Source organism: Hippoglossus stenolepis, chromosome 3, assembly GCF_022539355.2.
Source record: "Hippoglossus stenolepis isolate QCI-W04-F060 chromosome 3, HSTE1.2, whole genome shotgun sequence".
NCBI classification, from domain to species: Eukaryota; Metazoa; Chordata; class Actinopteri; order Pleuronectiformes; family Pleuronectidae; genus Hippoglossus; species Hippoglossus stenolepis.
Window position 1 is genome coordinate 5,014,097 of NC_061485.1, and position 20,688 is coordinate 5,034,784.

The following is a 20,688-nucleotide window of genomic DNA, read 5'->3' on the forward strand; positions in this document are numbered from 1 at the left end:
GAGAGCAGGGAATCCCTCAGGGCTTCTCTGTCTTTGTCTCAGATTAAAAACACAAACAGAGCAGTCAGGCCTCGCTGCACCAGGTATCGTCCTCCGCTCCACTGACGACCAGGACCCGACTAATAGTCTGGGTCATTAACAAGTGCACAGCTGCTGGTTATAACTCCCAACTGGCCCTGATCCCTGCCAGCTCACTGGTCTAATCTCTGCAGCTGGAACTTTGCAGGTTCCTGCAGAATTTACCAGAGCAGAGAGAAACCACAGAGGTGAATGAAGGAGCTGCTGGGAGACAGATCACATTCTACCCAGTTGGAGCAAAATCAGGAGGTGAAGAAACCTGCTCAGCTCAAGTTGAGTGGAGAAGGAGAAGGAGGAAGGAGAAAGTTGAGGGGAAAGAAAAAAAGTCCGACAGGAAGCTGAGGGTGGGAACCAGGTGGAGGAGTGAGTGAGGAGGAGGAGGGTCGGTGCTCAGCTCAGCAGGATTGACATGAGATGAAAGTCTAGACGGTTAAATTAGCTGTGGGCTGAGCGGAGCCGGCAGAGCAGGAGCGACTGTGGGCGGGGAGAGAGGAAGTGTGGTCGACAGGAGAGGAATTTAAAGTCCCATTGTTCTGGAGGAGCAGAGGCAGAGAGCACCAGAGGAGCAGAGGAGTCGACAGACGCTGGACGACATGGACGTGAGCTCAGCCATGGAAAAGGTAGGAAGGAAACAATCTCCCCTGTCCAGGATCTGTTGAGTGGAGGTCAAGGGTCAGAGGTCACTTAGACTCTGCTGTTGATTGAGATCTGGAGAAAGACTCTTAGACTATGAGTCTTCTGAGTTAAGTGAACTTTTTTTCCAATTAAATATAAATAATCTTAAAGTGGGAAAGAGTTTTTATCTACAAGCTTCCTGAAACATCACCTTTCTGCTCTGATTCACTCATCATCAGACTTTTTATTTCCCTTCATTATTTAGTTTGTGTTGATTCAGAGAAATGATGTTTCTATAGAAGCTGTGGGAGCTTTTGTCAGAAGCAAAAATCCTGATACTTTATGAGTTGTTATTATCTCTATATGTTGATTTACGGCAACTTCCAAGCTTGTTATTGTCTTGAAACCAACTTTCAGTGCGTTCTAGGGTCTGATAATGAATGAATGAATAAATCCTGCCTGCATGAGCTCATGAGACAGAAACCTCCACAATTCTTTGGAAAATACACTAAAATGCAGTTTAAAATATTAATTAAAGGAAAAATTAAGCTTATTTTATTACTTTAGTTCTTAATGAATGTAAATGTATTGTAAACATACAATTTGTTCTTCAGTGAAGAGCACAATCTTTCTATATTTCCAAAAAAGAGCGACGGTTATTTCTTTTTTCACTTTCACTTTTGTTCTAGAGAAATCTGCGAAATAAACGTACGAATGAAATCCTCCTTCTTGCCTTCGACTCAAACCTGAACACATAATAATGAATTAATCATTCCAGTCTTTAATATTATTTCAGGATCTCATTGAGCCATTTTTTTTGAAAATTTACTTTATTCAATCACAATTATTTGAACAGTGTAAAAGAACATGAGACTTTCGGAATCATCAAGCTCACACATTCAATTTTCTGTATTTTTTTCCACAATCATCTTTTTAGATCTCAAATGTGAAACTTAAGATATTTGATTTCTAGGCTAAAGAGATGGAAGGTGTGGTTTAGGACCAGACTTTTACATCCTGGACTTTTACATCCTGGACTTTTACATGTCAGCAACTTATCTAAATAAAAATGTAATTTGTTCGCCTCTGGATTTGTTTTGCACAGGTCCTGTTCGACCCATAGATTTTAAATTTATAAATATCGAATCCTTCCACCAAGTTTCGTTATATTCCGTCCGGTAGGTTTTGAACAATCTTGCTTAAAACCAAACAAAGGAACATGTCGAGTGTGATTACTTTGTTGGAAACAGTTCAACACCAGAGCAGAAACTTAACTAAAAAGAAAAACATTTTTGTTTCAAGAGAAAGTTGCAGAAGCTCTTGAGCAAAACTTTAGTTTCAGCTTTATTCCGATTGTCTCATGTGTGTTCTACAGTTAGAAGTATTCTGAAGTCAGTTATGATGAATCTCTTGGGCTCGTTCACGTCCAATTTCTAATTCAGTCGGTGACAGTAATCCGTGACCTCGCGGACCTGATCCCCGGGTTGGGTCCGCTCTGGTGTCTGTCTCCCACAGATCCCTCTTAATTCAGCCTCTGGTCGTCAGAGGTCACATCAGCCTGAGGCCCAAAACCTGATGGATCAGTGTCACCTGTCGAGGGTTTCATCCCCCTGTCCCCCCTTTATGGAATAAGTGCCATCACCAGGATGGAAATAACCCACAACAAACACACAAACACACACACAAATGAACCCAGCGTGCTGCTGATCGCTCTGGGAGCTGAGTGTTTTCACTTTGGGGGTAAATTCACTGAGCCTCATGCAAACGGGACCTCAGACTTCACTCGAACGTGTTGTGTCGTTAAGTTTCCGCCTGTTTCACTTTGTTCAGACTCTTTCTTTAAGATCCAAAGGAAAAAAGCTGCGGCCTCTGGAGTGAGAGAATCATCCAGAAGTTTTTGAGGTTGTGGGTTTGATTCTCTGCCCTGTATCAACCCTCGACTGTGGGTTTCAGTCCTTGGAACAGACGACAAATTAAAAAAAAAGAATAAATACTCAGACTAGATAATATTCATACATTTAAAAGCAAGTGACAAGGGGCTTTCTGATTCAATATCTGATTTAATTGTAAAACAACAGGAGCCACAGGCACTCAAACTGAATCAAGCCAAATTACAGAGATTCATAGATGTTAGTTTTCTACATATGATGATTTATTTAACCAAGACCCATGAATTGTTCTCTGAGGAAAATGTCCCAATCTCCCTTTGAGGCCCATACTGCACCTCCATCCAGATTCAAGACAATTGGTTCAGTGGACGAACAGCAATGGAAACTCCTTCTCTGCGGTGACTGTGGAGGACGTCTGATCTCGGGCCGTGAGGATGTCAGACTGCAGCAGGTCGGCTCACCCCTGTGACCTCCAGCCTCTTATCTCACAGCGTTTCCGGCCCTTTCCTCTTCACGTAGCCCTTCACATGTTTGGAGTGACTGAGCGCGGCCGAGTCCGATCCACCAACAACATACTCGTCTTATCTGAATCCTAAATATAGAGCTGCCAACGTCTTTCTCCAGAAAAAAAACCTGCTTCTAGTTCTTTCTGGTTCAGCTCTTTTAAATCTCTCTCTCTCTCTATTCATGAAAATGAATTTTCAAACTTCTTAACTCTGGTTATAGTTGAAAAAAAACTAAATATTTTAAAGTTTGTTTTCGTCTGTGAAATGTTGTCATGTATTTATTTTATTCTTAGGTTTTTTTAAGCGTTTTGAAGCTAAGTTAGAGAAAAGGTGAAACTTCAAATGTTTCCTATTTACGTTTTCTATAGTGTATATAAGAGATAAACAGGAAGTTTACAATGAGTGGACTTCAAAATAAAAGTCTAAATGACCTAAAAATCATTTTTTAAAAGAAATTTAAGATACCACAAAGAAAACTAGTTGTTTCCGCAAATTAAAACTTGATCACAACACAAGACAACATCACCTGCATCATGTCGTCTGAGTTCTGTCTCGTGTCAGTAATGAGTAATAAGTTCATTTCCTATTTGGAGGAAAGATTGGATCATGTCTGAAGTCTCTGTGACTCAATCTCCTCCCACTAGAGTCACAGTGAGTCACTGGTGGAAACAAATTACACCGAAATATGAGTTTCAGTGGAATGCTCCTTTTACCTGAAGTGTGTGAACTGGTGTCAGTCTGGTAACACAACAGTAAACACTCACACTGTGTATGAGTCAGTGTATTCCAGAGGGATGTAATGAAGTCTTGTTCTTCTTCAGCTGCTTCTATTCCAGCCGTCGTCACTGTGACCTTTTCAACACGGGCCGATCAGCGGCCTCTTCACTGTCACACACACACACTTCACACCTCTGAACACACACTCCTCTGTCCTCCCTCGCCGCCAGTGACAGCTCGTCTGTCCTCTGGTAATGTCTCATGTGTGTCAATCAACCTCGTTAACGTGAAACGTCAGCGACAGCACGTCGAGCAACACGAGCAGGAGTCTTCTTTGTGTTTGTGTAGATAAGATAAGATAGAGTGATAGAGCACAAATATAAATAAAGATGTATAGAGATATAGCGATATAGAGAGGTAGACAGAGAGAGAGATAGAGATGTATAGAGATAAGAATATAGAGAGAGAAAGAGATATAGAGATATAAAGATGGATGAATGGATAGATAGATAGATAGATAGATAGATAGATAGATAGATAGATAGATAGATAGATAGATAGATAGATAGATAGATAGATAGATAGATAGATAGATCGATAGATAGATAGATAGACAGACAGACAGACAGTTTAGCTCTTTGTCTCCAGCTGTAATGATGCTGGATATGGACATTGTTCATCACTGTGAGTGAGGCCCCTGTTATAGCAGCTTCATCCCTCTGTAAGAACCTGGGTCTCTATAAATAAACAATATATTATGAACGACTCCCTGAGGAGACACTGGCTTGTTGATACCTGGTGACAGATGGACAGGTGGACAATAATAGCAGCAGGTTGTGTCATCAGGTTTCATGCCAGAGGTCTTTAGGCTGACCGATGTCCATCCAGAAACCTGCAGACAGACAGACACACAGACAGACGGACAGACACACACACACACACACACACACACACACACACACACACACACACACACACACACACACACACACATTGAGAATCATGTTTCCATTACTCCAGCTGACGTTGGAGAGTATTGAGGATGATTTTTCATTCATTTTAACTGAAAAGGGGGAAAAGAGAAGAACAGGTGAGTCACAATGTGAACAAGAAAAGAAACCATGGTGAGGAGTGAATTAAAAGAGAGAGAGAGAGAAGAGAGTGAGACAGCTGAAACATGAAAGAGGAAAAAAGAGTCAGTTAGTGGAGGTGAGGGGGGGGAGGTGAAGAATGAAGTGAACAATAAGACTCTGGAGGGTTTGGGAGTACAGATGATATCACTGGGTGGACCAGTGAGATCATCCACCCAGTGTGTGGGTGTGTGTGTGTGTGTGTGTGTGTGTGTGTGTGTGTGTGTGTGTGTGTGTGTGTGTGTGTGTGTGTGTGTGTGTGTGTGTGTGTGTGTGTGTGTGTGTGTGTGTGTGTTCCCTCCCTGCTCTTCCTCCCACTCTCGCTGAGAAATGATCTAAATTCTTTCTCATCCAAAACTTCCTCACTCATCTTCATCATCGCCGTCGCCTCTGGACATTCAGGATTTCATGTTTTCCTCCCGACATCTTCTCCGTTTACTCTGCTGTGTTTTTTTTACGAGCCGTGCTGCAAATTAATATTTCCATCAAACACACTTCCGTCATAGCTGTGGGTCTGATGGTCAAAAATAACTTTGCAACTTATGAACAGATTTTTACCAAACATAGTGTGAATATTACTCAGGGGTGTTTAAAAGCTTATTTAAAAGAATATTAACTTAATTATAGGAATTATAGAAAGCATGAAATACGTATATTAAATTAATGCAGCCAGAGTGGTATCCTCTGGCTTTATGCTAACTCCTGCCTGATGTGGACAGTATTATCTTCCTGGATGTTTTAACGGTCACAGGACGTAGGTAGGATTTCTCCCGGTGCTGCTGATGGTCCGTCTGACTGTGACGGATTCTGTGGGAGAGCGAGAGACAAAGACCACTGTCCTCTTGTCTTTCATAAATGTTCATCTGTTCTTCTCCTGGTGTAAAGATCCTCGATACCAGTTCTCTTGACAGGCTGCTGTGACCTCTGACCTTCGATGCTCTCTGTGTTTGGTTTGCTTATAATGTAGAAACTTACATCGCCTGTAGTTATATAAATTATTTGAATATACATATATATAACAGAAGTGCATCCTTCATTGTGTTTTTATTTCATTGTCGTCTCAGATATCTATGAAGCAGACTGCAGGAGGAGCAGGAGAAGCAGGAGAAGCAGGAGGAGCAGGAGGAGCAGCAGGAGCAGGAGGAGCAGCAGGAGGAGCAGCAGTGTGTCTCGTATGTAAAGAGAGCTGCTCTGGATTCCAGCCACATTCTTGGAGGTACGACCCTTTTTCTAATTATTCCTCTTTGCCTGAAAAATGAAACAAAAAGAAAAACAAAGTTCTGGATGCAGGCCCGGTGGTTCCTCCCTCCTTCCTGGAGTGAAACATGTTGTGGTTTTGTTTATTTGAGCCACAATAAACTGAGGAAAGTCAAATAGGAATCTGGAATTTGATTCTTCACAAGCAAGTCATTGATGGTGATTTTGTTTTCCTTTTCTAATTCCCATTCCCTCTGCTGTACAGGAAGGCCTGTGTGGCCTGCGGCTGCAGCACGGTCGACCACGCCCCTGGAGGTGACCTTGAGGATGACCAGCGAATGGGACGCCTGCTCGCAGACTCACCCTGCTCCCACTTGACAGCGAAGGTCAAGGGAGGTGGCGGCCTTCGCATGTACAAGAGGAACCGTATGATCGTGACAAATCCGGTGGTGTCACGCAAAGACCCGACCTTCAGCACCACGACATACGACTGGGCGCCGGCCGGCTTCAACCAGAAACTGGTGAGGATCAGTGTGAAGTGCAGGAGGCTGGTTGTTGCAGTGCGATGCTTCAATCTGTCAGGTCACATCTGAACAGCTACATTCTATATGTTTATCGCAGGATATTGATACATAAAGACAAACAACCGTCAAGTGGAGATTTAGTCTCGAAGTAACTTTAGTTGCATGTCATTGGACTGTGGGAGGAAGGTGGAGTATCCACAAAAACACAGCGTGAACATGCAACCTGAGAGCTTTTAAAGGTTCAGTGTGTAGGATTTAGTGACATCTAGTGGTGAAGTGTCAAGTTGCAGCTGAACGCCCCTCACCTCATCCTCCCCTTCCAAACATGAGAGAACCTGTGTAAACCTTCAGTTGTCTTAAAAAATCAAAAGGTTTAGTTTGTCCAGTCTGGGCTACTGTAAAAAAAAACATGGCTGTCTCCGTAGAGAGGACCCGCTCCTGATGTAAATATAAAGTTATTAAATATAAAGTATTAAATAAATATAAAAGGCCCATTCTAGAGTAAACAAAACAACAATTCGTACAATTTAGATGAAACACACTAGTGGAATCATCACTAAGATTATTTTATATTCAATTTCTGCCAATAGATCCTTTCGTCTGAATCTTTCCCACTGGACCTTTAATATTTAAACTGTTTCACATTGGACAGGATTTGTATTAATCATAACAGTTCTTATTATCTTGTTGCAGCCGTGTTTTCCATGTGCAGGTTTCTCTGTATTAAATGAGTGAAAAAACCTCAAATACCTGCAATTCAGTGTATGTACTTGTTAATGCAAATATAGATGTTGTCAACATGAGACCTTTTATTTTCTGATCGTAAAGATTTACCTCTTAACTCATTGGTTAGTCTTCATTTAGTTGAGTTGAGTTGAGTTGAGTTCGGTTTCTGCAGTCGTCCCTCTACAGTCTGGTTTCCATTAAAAACCGCCTCACGTATGTTTCAGGTTTCACAGCCTGTAATTACCATGATGACAGTGATTACTGAGCTCTGCAGGGGCAGGAGACATTACTGTGGTTCAGCTTGTGCGGACAGACCCAACGCTGACTGCTCTCCAGATCCGTCTCTTCAGCATGTTCTCTGTTCCATCCAATGATTCGGTTTTCTGTTGTGAAAAGCACGTTAGTCACTGTTAACTTACTCCGACACACAGATGTGTCAGTGACAACACCTGGATCGTGTGATGACGACTGACACACAGAGTGTCTCATTCACACTGTGATATTTGACTTTACAGAGTGAGACAGACAAAGACAGTGGTGGGAGAAGACAAATGAAGAGGATGAGGTTCCATATTTTTTAGTTTTTATTTCAAGTTTGGAGATAGAAGATATATTTGTTGTTTTCACTAAAGTTCTTAGTTTATCCCTGAGGTCGAGGTAGCAGCAGGCTCAGCAGGCTGTTCCACTTTCCACCTCCTCCTGTGGGAATGTGGGGCCAATATCGTAGCACTGTTATTTGTCACACATCACAAATAACTACAATATTGGCTCCATATGGGATCCTGAGGCGTTCCCAGGCCAGATGGGATGTATAATCCTCACAGCGAGCTCTGGTTCCACCCTGGGGTCTCGTCCCAGTTGGGTGTGCCTGGCAGTGCATGAGATGCTCGAACCACCACAACTGGTTCCTAACAACATGAAGGAGCAGAATGAGAGTGTGGACACTTTTAGTTTAGTTGTTAACAAATGCTGAAAGGAAACAATAAGAGGTTTTGTTTGCTGAAGAGCAAGAGAAGTGTTTCTGCCACAGTGAGACGTTTGAATCACAGCACAGTTTTGGTGCGTGGTGGAAGGTCGTAGTCCTTGTGGCTTGACTGACGGGTCTTGTTTAGTGTGAGTCGTGGACTCGTGGGTTACCTGAGCAAGAACTTATATACCCCTCACTCCTCTCAGGCCATGACGTACATGGAGCTAATCCCGGAGAGTCTGCGTCCGGTCTCGGGGACTGATGGAGCGTCTGAGCGACGCCGGCAGCTCCTCAGCCAGCTCCCCGCCTACGACCAGGACCCCATGAAGTGTCAGAGCCTGGCCAGTGAGGAGGAGGTAACACAAATCAACAACACACAGCATGCAACTACGACACTGTTTCAATTAGGCCGCACACACAACTACGTTATTGTTTACTCAAACTAACAGCTGACCATTTATCTAATGATGATCTTTGTGGTTCTGATGTCTGATGAAACAACAAAGTCTCTGATCTCCAACCTCTGCATCGTCTTCTTGCAGATTTCCTCCATGCTGCTGTTTGTGAAGAACTACAAACAGGAAGCGCTGGGCGTCGGAGAGGTGGCCTTACCTGGCGAGGGCGGAGCTCTGAGGGAAGCAGCCAATCAGAGGACAGCGAAGGAAGCGAAGGATCGCAGCAACAGTGATAAGAAAGATGGTCTGGAGCATCAGGACCACGGCTCCACGAGTAGCAGCGCTTCCTCTGCTACTGGTTCCACTAACGGCACCGATAACACCAAGACTGATCATGTGAGTAGATAAGGTGCCTGACGTCTGATGACGTTTCAAACAACGTAACTTATTTACATTCGTCCACTACGTTGGCATGGTTGATAAGCAATCTATCCACTAGAGGGCAGCGCAGAGTCAAGAGTTTCAGACAACAACAAACGTGGCGACAGGGGAGGAGTTTGTGAAACGGTGATGATCCAAGTCTCTCTTCAAAAAGTTCTGCCATTGTTGAAATTTGTTCCTTGCGTACGCCTGAACTATCGGTTACACTGCCCCTAGAGATTTCCCGTAGTACTGCTCCATTTTGTCAGTCCCAGTAATTTAATACGTGACATTTAGATTTCCATATTCTGTTCCCTCTCTCTGTCCTGTAGCGGTGCTCTGGTTGCCATGGCGAGGTTGCCACGGAGAGTCCAGCTGTTTATGCTGAGCGTGCGGGTTACCATAGCGCCCTGTGGCATCCCACCTGCTTCGTGTGTTCAGAGTGTGGCCAGGGATTGGTGGACCTCGTCTACTTCTGGTCCAATCAGAAGCTGCTCTGCGGACGACACTACTGTCAGACGGTTTGGCCGCGATGCTCCGGATGTGATGAGGTGAGCTGAGGTCACAGTGAACCAACTTAAAAAGATTCAACTTCACTTGGTAACACACAAGTTAATCAAGTTTTTCATTTGATCAATTGTGTTTGTATAACTTTGAATTAAATTGAACTTTTGAATGTAGGTAACGTGTGTTTAAATGTGTGCATCTCCCAAACAGTTGATTCTATGATGACGAAACCCAAATCAGATTAAAGCTGACACTAATTAATTAATTGTAGTGTTTATTAATTTATTTCAAATTGAAGAAGATAGAACAAAACAAAGGTGTAACTGCCAGAAAACTTGTGAAGTGAACTGTACCTCAGCCCCTGAAACATTTTCAATTAGACAACCATCTCTATCTGCTGGGATTGATTTGGCTATTTATCGATGTTAAATACTCATCCCCCCCCCATCGCTCCCCCTGTTCTCCTTCCTCAGTTGATCTTCTGCCAGTCTCTCCATAAAGCGAAAGATGGACGGACATGGCATCTTCATCACTGCTGCTGCTGGAAGTGCGGACAAAACCTGGAAACCCCCTGTCAGCACTGAGACACTCAGTATTATTCTAACCAGTATAATGAAGCACTGCTCGGAAACCGAATGACAACGTGACTCAGATACATTGAAGCAGACAAAAAGGCAAAGTAATATTGTTTATTAGCTTGTTATATAACAAGCAATGAATAAATAATGGAGAATAATTTGATAAAATGTCCACTTGATGTATTTGCGTTTATAATACTAGAGATTTTGTGTTTAAAGTACTTAGAGAAACAGTTTGTGGATTTATTAGCACTTGGAGTTCTCACAGTGACGGGAGCCAGATGTTCTGTTTCAGATACAAACTGAGAGTCAGAGGAGCGAAATGAGACATATTAATAATAAATAATATAATAACAAATCATTTGATTAGATACATTGTTAAACAATTTTAACTTTATGTCCATTTGTAAAGTGTCGTTGTCATTATTATCTTTTATGGAGTCAAAAGAAAAAAATTGAAGTTAATTAAAAAGAGATGGTTGTGGATCATAATAATAAAATTTATAAGAATATGGAAATAACTCTTACTCTGTGTTTGTGGCTAACTGAGAGTTTTATTGTTATGTTAACATTAATGTCAGTGAAACTAAACCTAAAACCTTTAACCAAACGTGTTAATGATAATTTCTTTAAACTACTTAAATTTTTAGGTTTGGATTTGTGCAGCTTTGTGTTTCACGTATTAACATTTATTTCAAGCAGATATAATCTTGTTGTTTAGCTCTAACCTCAGAGAACTGGATATTTAAATAGCTGGAAAAGGCGTAACACTAATTAGCAATTAGCAATAATAGTAGCCTGCATAGCTGAATGTTTTTATTAGATTTCAAGCTGAATGTTTTTAACTGACGTTTGGTTGTGTGTTGAACTAACAGAAAAAAAAGTTTAAAAAGTTTGATTTTACCACCAATTGATATGTGATTTTCTTCAGATTTATTCAACAGTTTGGATCTCTGCTGCTGCTTAATGCTGCTTTATTCAGGTTGTATCACTCATTGAGTTTTATTTTCTAAACAAAGTTATAAAAATGATAATCCTACAGGTCAATGAAGAGTGAGAAGAATGTGTTGAGGGAAATAAAAGTTTCTGGCCAAACAAAATCCCTAAAAACAAGCGAGCCAGAAATAAAACCGTCCTTACACAGACGGTAGCTTAACGTTATTTCTAAGATATAATTAATGTCAGCTAATATTTGCTTGTGTTGTTTTTTTTTAATCCTTTTTTTTTTAATCCTTCCTTCCTTCCTTCCTTTCCTTTACTTTTCAAACGGATTGCTGCTAAAATGCTAACTCTTCAGAAACAATGACAATATACTGTTTGACGTGATTAGCTTAAGATGTAAAATATCAACAATACTGTTCAATGCGATGCTATCGAAGACGTGATAATGTAGAAAGTTAAATCTTTTTTTAATATAGATTATGGTTCCATCATGTATGAGGTCTTTAGCGTAGCTTAGCATTGATGAAATGTTAAGTGGATGATACATTTTTTGTTGACGAACATTTTCCTTCACCAGCTTTGGAGTGAATGTTGTGTTTTGTCTTTAAAATGTCTCACATTTGTCGGAGGGAAGAGATTTTTCTGCTGGTCATGTTTTCTCAGATGATACATTCAGAATAAAAAAGTAGATTCTGACCCATCACCCTGTTGTGTGTCGTCTTCTTGAAGTAATGACCTTTAATATATCTGATAATAGTTCAATCTGTAAATCTATCATCACTTCCTCTTGCTCCTCACATCATTAGCATTGTGTGCATTGACGTCACAGTGAGATGGTGAATCAGAAAACTACCTGTTGATGAAGACATATTTTTATACCCTATGTTTATTTATGTGGCCCTTTTTATCACAGATAAGCAATAAATAACCAATAAATGATTAATTTACAAAACAACCAAAAACTAAAGGTAGTTTGAATCAATTTTAACAATTCAACTTAGGGCAACACTAATTACTTCAGTTGATTGTGGAGAGAAATAAATACTAAAACTCTGATGAAATGCGATTGTCCACAGTCAAGTAGCTTGTAAAGGTTTCACCATAACGTCAGTCACAGATTCAGATCCAAATATCATTGATTTAATGTACCAACCACCGTGTGTGTGTGTGTGTGTGTGTGTGTGTGTGTGTGTGTGTGTGTGTGTGTGTGTGTGTGTGTGTGTGTGTGTGTGTGTGTGTGTGTGTGTGTGTGTGTGTGTGTGCCTGCCCATGCTGACGTACTTTCCGCAGGAATGTGAATTATTCCTGTGGTTTCTCGGTCGACGTTCCTGAGCGGTTGCGTCACCCAGCTGACCGTCTGGCAGCTGTTACCTAAACTGTGAAAGAAAAACCAGAAAAGGATATTTTTAGTCCCTAACCGAGATAAATGTGTTTGGCTTGCTGAGTATAATGGTCTGTAATAGCACACTCCATCATCGGGGAGGGTTTACAGAGGAACTGTTTCAGCACTTCCTGTGATTCTATACTCAGATTGGGCTAAATGCTTTTATTTAAAATTATGGGACATTCAAAGTCTCCAGCTTCATCTGTCCAGCTTATTACAAATGTCCCATCGCGATATTGGCATAATAGATTTCATCCTTTAATCCAGAGTAACGGAGTTAAAACATTACTCCTGTGGGACCCCTCCAGGATTCATGTGGACATGATTACATATGTGCACGACTAGAATGACACTGAGCGGAGGGATCGACTCAACAAAGGCCCAACAGTCCCTCTAATTCACTCAAGCTGCACCGAATCTCACACACTCATAGAGATCAGTCTCCTTAATACGCCTGACGCTCTTTCCCCCGGGATCTCACAATGAACAGAATCATCCTGTTCGTCAAGTTAAGAAGTGGAAATCTTCATCGTTATAACTGATATCTTTATAATGTACATTTATAAAAGTGATATAAAAGATCGACATGCAACAGTGGCAAGAGGGTTTGTCGGCAGGATGCAGCCTGATGGAGCTTCACACTGGGTTTCAGTTCATTTGTTTATCTGATCGTTCCACATCTTAACTGCCTCAGTTCCCCCTCATGCTCTCATGATGTGATTCCAGGCCGCAGCAGGCAGCTGATTTTTACGGAGACAGCTCTAAGTACCCATGTATGGAAACATTTTTTTTTTTTTCATCTTCGCCACTTTCAACCAGTGAGAAAAACAAAAACAAAACAAAAAAAATACAGAACCTTCTGAGGCTAAAGAAAGTTTCCAACTCAGCAGAAAATTGGGTGTTTGTGTGGGAAAATGTGTTTTGAGGGAAATGATAAGTATAATAAGTCGAGCTTTGTGTTGCTGAGTGTAACAGATGTTCCTTAACTGCTGGAGAAAATCGTCAGGAACTACCCAGGGGGCAGCCACAGAATCTCTTGGGTCCAAATAATTTGATTAACTGAAAATTGATTTGGAATTTTCATCACCCAAGTACAGTAACAACTGTGTCGGGCCTCCACCTCCCGACACGTGGCTTCATACTTGATGTCAAAATCTGGGGTTGCTGAGTTGTTCTAGGTGATATTGTTATATTGTGTATACTTCTTTATTACAAAGTTGGGTTTTATTTAAATTCTCATATTAACTCTGTGTTTTTTTCACAAAACACATCAGTAGATCTGCTCTGAGCCCTTAAAAAGGTGATAAATCCTAAAAAACAATCTTCAAATGATAATAATAATAATAATACATTTGATTTGTATATTTAATTAATCAAATTAATATATATAAATTATATATTGAAATTGCTTTCTTGAAAACACAGAGATGTTTAGTTTACTGTCTTGGTAAAACTTTTAAAACCAGAAAATATTCACATTTAAGAAGCTCGTACTACTGTGTTTGTGTTTTTTAAAGCATATCTGCCTTAAAAAGTTACTCAATCAATCACTTATTAAATTAATGTCAAATAAGCAATAAATCATTTTCTGTCAAACAACATATCGGTTATTCTTTTCATCTCTGGAGCAAAGATTTGTGTTGAAATAACGACACTGGCTTGAACTGTATCATACAGGTCATGATTATACATAAATGTTATATAGTAGAATAAAGCTGAGGACGTTATTCAGTCACACTTCAGGATGCGGCCCTGAGGTGGTGGCGCCCTCGTGTGGTGTGTTGTTGCTGTTTGTTTTTCACATACACAAACAGTGCATTGTTTAAAACGGTACCTGAACGCAGCACAGCCCCCTTCGTTGTACTTCCCCTTTAAGTGAACGTGTGATCTAATGTGGGTGAAAGAGCAGGAAGGGGACTGAAGTGAAGACAGGCAGGAAGAGGACTGAAGTGAGGACTGAAGTGAAGACAGGCAGTGAAGACTGAAGTGAAGAGGACTGAAGTGAAGACAAGCATTGAGGAGGACTGAAGTGAAGACAGGCAGTGCAGAGGACTGAAGTGAGGACAGGCAGTGCAGAGGACTGAAGTGAGGACAGGCAGTGAAGAGGACTGAAGTGAAGACAAGCATTGAGGAGGACTGAAGTGAAGACAGGCAGTGCAGAGGACTGAAGTGAAGACAGGCAGTGAAGAGGACTCTGACAGTGAAGAGGACTGAAGTGAAGACAGACAGTGAAGAGGACCCTGACAGTGAAGAGGACTGACAGTGAGGGACCTGACAGTGAAGAGGACCCTGACAGTGAAGAGGACTCTGACAGTGAAGAGGACTGAAGTGAAGACAGACAGTGAAGAGGACTCTGACAGTGAAGAGGACTGAAGTGAAGACAGACAGTGAAGAGGACTCTGACAGGTACAGTGCTCTTTACAGGTCAGATCAGATCATGTGTGATGATGATAATGTGTTAAAAAGCACATATATATAAACTGTATATACATATTGTCCAACCTGTTCACTCAGTTTACGCCTGTGTTTGCTTTAAACTTGATCCATTGGAATGAAGCGAATCCAGTGTCAAGTGTATTTTATTTATTTATTTTTACAGGCGTGTGCAGCGATGGAGTTGAATGTTGCTAAAATGATCATTCCAGCAGGAGGTATAATGGTCCTCCCCTTCCTCACTTTAATAACCTTCCTCTTCTGGCCAGGAGCGATGCTGAAGGTCTACAACTGGTAAACACACACACACACAGCCAGGGGCGCCATAAGAGAGGAGGGGGGGGTAGGACGATTCCAAGGGCCCAGCACAAACAGGGGCCAAAGTCCATAAGTCGCATTGAAATTGTATATTTATATGTGGAGTGGTTATCTAGGTTATCTCGTGGTTATTTGGGCTGTTGAAGATATGTAGCTCATGTAGGTTTGTTCTCGTGCACGTCTCTGTTTGCTTTCTTTCATTCTTCTTTTCTACGGATCATCAAATGGGTTTTCCAGGCTGGATGGTGGATTAGGTTTGCCGTGGGCGTGGTATAATAATAAAACAAATAATAATAGTGTTTTTCAGCTGTGCATAACAGGCTGTTGCTGAGCTGTATTGTCAATGCCAATGTTACATGTGACCTAATGTGAGCCAATACTGGACTTTGTTCCAAGTTGTAGAGAGACACAGAATATTGTTGTATTAATATCACACACACACACACACACACACGCGCGCGCACTACACACACGCACACACACACACACACTCACACACAGTGCTGAGTCACAGTCATGTAACAGTTTTATCAGCAGATTTGAAACTGAGTAAAAGTTCAAGATCAAGAGAGAAAAAACAGAAACACTGAAACATTACATAATAAGTTTAGTGCTGAAATTAGGTCGTTATTAGAGAAACTGCTGCAAACAAGCGTTAACATTGGCGCTGGATTTTCCCCTGATGGAGTTGACAGAAGTTAGATTTTTGAGGACAGCAGCTTTCTACACAGCCCTGTACCCTCTTCAACATCTCAGTGATACACATCCTGGCCTCCCAGTGATTCTGCTGTAATCCTCCGCAGGTTTATACGTCGCAGGATGGGGCTGGTGGTCAGCTACTCTTACAGTGGAAGTTACCGCTTCTGTTATTCCAGCCGCGGTACGCCAGGGGGCGCCACTCCATCGCTGCTGATGCTGCATGGCTTCTCCGCCAGCAAGGACATGTGGCTGCCCTTCCTAAAGGTAGCACATACACACAAACATTGTTTTTCTCATATATACACAAAGTAAGAATGATGAGTGCATACTGCTAGTGTCCTCCTGAAGAAAAGATTGATGGATGGAAGGAAGGATGGGGAAGGGTAAAGGGAACAACATGGATGTAGAAGAGAGATGAGTCGCTAGATGGGGAGAGAGGGAGAAGGAAGGAATGAGAGACGGGGAAAGCCAAAGGAGACGAGGAAGGAGTAAAGGAAAGCATGAAGGATGGAAAGAAAGAAAGACACAATGTACAGAAGAAAGGAAGACGGGATAAAAGTGGAACGGAAGGAAGGATTGATGTGTTTAAAGTCCCAAATCCATACCACATACAAGTTCTAGACAACATGTAACGAACTAACATACAAACACGCTTTTCTGGTGTGAACGTGTGAAATGCTCAAAACCGGAATTACTACATTGTTTGGCTTCGGGACACACATTTAATTTCCGTCTTGTCTTCTGTGTGTTTGTTTTCGCCACTAGTTCCTCCCCAAAAATCTGCATCTAGTGTGTGTGGACATGCCGGGACACGAGGGGACGAGTCGCACCAGCGTCGAGGACTACAGCATCCAGGGCCAGGTCGCCCGAATCCACCAGGTCTGTTCAAAACACGTAGAGTTCAAGTCCAACAGTTTCAGTCCGAAAAACGTTTGATTAAAAAAGGTGAATGTGGACGACCAGGCCATATGGACGAATCCCTCCAGCGAGTTCTGGGTCTACCATCTTTAAGGCCAACATAGAAAATACATTTCGCACTCATTTATTCGAACTACCTAAAATGACAGAAACCATCTTTGAGAGAAAGTGTGTGTACTTTGAAGTTTTAGTTTGGTCCTTGTCCCATCCACTAAAATAAACGAGGTGTGTTTATGACCATACAGCAGCCAACCACTAGGGGGCGGTCGAGATGCTTCGGCTTCACTTCACGGGAGCTGTCATGTTGTCCATCTTTATGAACGGCTTGTGGGTCAGAGTCTAAACGATCACTTCTCTGTCTGTGCAGTTTGTGCAGAGTATCGGTCTGGATAAAAGACCCTTCCACCTGGTCGGCATTTCGATGGGTGGGAATGTTGCTGGCGTGTACGCTGCCTGTTACCCCGCTCACCTGTCCAGCGTCAGCTTGATGTGCCCGGCAGGTAAATTGTCTTCCTCCAGGATTCAAACCCGACACCGTTTCATGAGGCAGAATTAATCGTGACTCTTATTCTTCTCATCCTCTCTGTGCTCCAGGTCTGGATTATCCCACAGACTCTGAGTTCATCACTCATCTGAAGGAGCTGGAGCTGAGTCAGAAGGAGGAAGCCATCGCTCTGATCCCCACCACCGTTCAGGAGTTGAAGAACATGCTGAGACTCAGCTGCCACATGCCACTCAACCTCCACCGACAGGTACAGGACCCTGCTGCCTCTGTCTTAGGAACTTTAATACTTCAAGGCTTCACACAACTTCGTTCCACCTGTTTCTGCTGCTGCTGGTTTATTTGGAAAAGACCCAAACACATTTTGGGTCTTGTGAAAAGGGATACCTTAGGAGCACCTCCAGCTAATCATGTGACGTGTGTGTGTGTGTGTGTGTTTTGTCAGGTCCTCCAAGGTTTCCTAGACAACAGACTCCCCAACAATAGTTTCTACAAAGAAGGTCAGTCTACAAAGTTCTATGTGTACTTCACAATAAAATCCCTCCAGCAGCTGATGGAAAATAAAAATGTTTTTCTTAATCCTTACTAAAGGAAAACATCTCAATTTGAAGACTGTTGATCACTTTGTGGAGGTTAATGATCCTAATGAAGAAAAGCAAAGTGTTAAACTTTGCTGGCATCATCTTAACAGTTTTATTTTTTTAGTGTTGAGGGAGATCTGTGGGGAGACGTCTCGTTACTCACTGCAGGAAAACATGCATCGGATCACAGCGCCCCTGCAGGTCATCTGGGGGAAGGAAGACCAGGTAATGGAATCACAGTGATGGTCACTAAGAAACCAAATATATTAAAGTAAAAGGCAGTGACACACTTAATGTAAATTCTACTAACAGATTGATTTGATTACAGCTTAGTGATAAATCGAATAATCTTTATTCTGCAGCACCAGAAATCAGCTTTACACAGTTAAAGAAAATGATTAGATAAATGATTCCAACTGTAAGTGGAATAATAAACTGTTTAAGAAAATAAAGCCAAATATTCAAAGAAGAAAATTTAATTTAATTTAATGTAAAAAAAAAAAGAATATTATAGTCTGTAATCATGTCAGCAGTTCCTAGGCTGATGCGTGTTTTGGGCTAAATTCTAAAACTATAAACAAATATGCTAATATATATATATTTTTATTTCTATTTTAATTTAATCTTTTATTCTAAGTTCATCCTTTAGGACTAAATTGTTTATTTACCTACTTTAAAGACTAACTATCTTATCGCCATCCATGGAGCTGTGCTGCTCACACTGTTATTGAAAAGATTCATCTAATGAACCACAAATATGACGAGCTGTTAATAAACGTGTGTCCCTCAGTTGCTGGATGTGTCGGGGGCGGGTGTGCTGCAGGCGGCACAGCCGAGCTGTCGGGTGGAGCTGCTGGACAACTGTGGTCACAGTGTGACGGTGGAGCGGCCCAGGAAGTGTGCCAAGCTCGTCATGGACTTCTTGTACACGCATGAAGTCAACGGAGAAGACGCTAAGAAACGATCCTGAAGAAAACGTTTGAACCGTTCCGATGACCCCTGACCTCATGATGAATGATGACGATGAAGAGAGTGATTGTAAAGATGAAGATTAGAATAGTGATGATGTAAATGACGGAGGTAACGATTGTGGTGGTGATGCACTGGTATAGTTCATTGTAAGACTTTTCCAAGACGGCCTTTATGTATGTGAAAACTAAACCAATGCACAAAAATGCCACCGACTGAAGTCCTGAAGTGTTCACCACTTTGGATTTCACACAGCACCAGGATGTAATTTCTGTTTTAGATTTAAAAACTGAGTGAGAACATTCCATGTGGGGATTTTGCACATTTCTCTTTCATAAAACTGTATTTCTGTCTCTTGTTTCACTGAATGACAGACGTCTGTCTGTGTCTCTTCTCTCCTGCTGCAGATTTAATCTCATAAAAACACATTTAGATTGAGATTCCGAATGGTGAATGGGATTCACGATTTATGTGTAATTTGTATTACTTATGTCAATTTAGAAACTACAAAACTTTGATAAATTATTTAATAATTTTAGCACTTGTAAAAGGATTCGCCATGAAAAATGAAAACTAGTTCACTGTGTGGCAACTGAGCCGTAGAGTTTCATGAAGAATTTAAAAGCTTGAATCCAAATGTTTGCATTTTCTTAAATAAATCTTTTGCTCTGTACCTGCAATATGTTGAACAAAGAGAGTCGTGTAACTCCCAATAAAAACAACCTTGTAACGAGAAATATGACGAATGATTGGTGTCTCAAATCACTGACAGGTATTTAATCCTGTCAGGTCTGACTTGAAATGTAACAGGTCATTTTTAAATGAGTGTGCACAACCATCAATTACATTCTTATGACATAACTAAATAAAGTCATAAATCCTGCCTCATCCTCATCTAAAACTAAAAAGTTAACGTGAAATTCATTATTTTTTATCAGAGATGTTTTCTGTCATTTCTAAAGAGACGTCAAGGGTCACGTGACATGATGACATCAGCAAATAAACAGTGTGTAAGGGTTCAGTGTGTAAGATTTAGGTAAAAGGGATCTATTGGCAGAAATTGAATATAAAATAATCCTAGTGATGTTTTAACTAGTATTTAATCACCTAAATTGTACTAATTGTTGTTTTCTTTACACTAGAATGGGCCTTTATATTTAAATACTTTATATTCACATCGGGAGCGGGTCCTCTCTACGGAGGCCGCCATGTTTTTTACAGTAGCCCACACTGGACAAACTACACACCGTTTGAGTTTTTATGACAACTGAAGGTTACCACATGTTCCCTGTCATGTTTGGAAGGGGAAAGTGAGGTGAGGGGTGTTCAGCTGCAACATGCAACGTCACCACTAGATGTCACTAAATCCTACAAACTGAACCTTTAATACTTAGTGTAAATGAAGCCGTTTCGACTCGAATTTGAATATCTGGACTTACGGACACTTTGACACCACAGGAGCAGCATGGAGGCATTTGCTGTTGTTTAGTTACATTTGAAGAATCTGTCACCATTTACTTCAATTGTATGAGATTTGGAAACTCCAGAAGTGTTTTGTGAACTCAAACACTTCCACCCACCACCTCCATCATAGTGGTGAGTAGATAATGAGTGAAGTTACATTTTTGGGGTGAACTATCCCTTTAACAGAAATTCACCCAATATCTGTGTGGAATTAAAAACGTGAAGACGC

The 20,688-nt window shown here is 41.4% G+C and overlaps 2 protein-coding genes across 4 annotated transcripts; both read left to right on the forward strand.

Moving 5' to 3' along the window:
- The first annotated feature begins 671 nt into the window (after nt 1-671).
- Nucleotides 672-11,894, forward strand: lmcd1 (LIM and cysteine-rich domains 1). Its single transcript, XM_035151873.2, has 7 exons — nt 672-698; nt 6,000-6,151; nt 6,398-6,653; nt 8,556-8,705; nt 8,892-9,140; nt 9,497-9,715; nt 10,145-11,894. The coding sequence occupies exons 1-7, from the start codon at nt 672-674 to the stop codon at nt 10,253-10,255; spliced, it is 1,164 nt and encodes a 387-aa protein (XP_035007764.2). The 3' UTR covers nt 10,256-11,894.
- A 2,563-nt stretch (nt 11,895-14,457) lies between these two features.
- On the forward strand, nt 14,458-19,732 carry LOC118105450 (monoacylglycerol lipase abhd6-A). 3 transcript variants are annotated; one of them, XM_035153268.2, is made up of 9 exons: nt 14,458-14,999; nt 15,175-15,302; nt 16,130-16,289; nt 16,791-16,904; nt 17,311-17,443; nt 17,538-17,695; nt 17,891-17,945; nt 18,151-18,251; nt 18,817-19,732. In XM_035153268.2, the coding sequence occupies exons 2-9, from the start codon at nt 15,187-15,189 to the stop codon at nt 18,994-18,996; spliced, it is 1,017 nt and encodes a 338-aa protein (XP_035009159.1). In that variant the 5' UTR covers nt 14,458-14,999; nt 15,175-15,186; the 3' UTR covers nt 18,997-19,732. The 3 variants fall into 3 exon arrangements, with proteins under 3 accessions (XP_035009159.1, XP_035009157.1, XP_035009158.1); XM_035153266.2 differs by having other exon boundaries at nt 14,458-14,981; XM_035153267.2 differs by having other exon boundaries at nt 14,458-14,931; nt 15,171-15,302.
- The last annotated feature ends 956 nt before the right edge of the window (nt 19,733-20,688 follow it).

Coding starts and splice junctions, on each gene's coding strand:
- lmcd1 (XM_035151873.2), top strand. CDS start 672: ATGGACGTGAGCTCAGCCATGGAAAAG. Junction 699..5,999: donor TGAGCTCAGCCATGGAAAAG/GTAGGAAGGAAA, acceptor TTGTCGTCTCAG/ATATCTATGAAGCAGACTGC. Junction 6,654..8,555: donor CCGGCTTCAACCAGAAACTG/GTGAGGATCAGT, acceptor CACTCCTCTCAG/GCCATGACGTACATGGAGCT.
- LOC118105450 (XM_035153268.2), top strand. CDS start 15,187: ATGGAGTTGAATGTTGCTAAAATGATCATTCCAGCAGGAGGTATAATG. Junction 15,303..16,129: donor ATGCTGAAGGTCTACAACTG/GTAAACACACAC, acceptor AATCCTCCGCAG/GTTTATACGTCGCAGGATGG. Junction 17,696..17,890: donor CACTCAACCTCCACCGACAG/GTACAGGACCCT, acceptor GTGTTTTGTCAG/GTCCTCCAAGGTTTCCTAGA.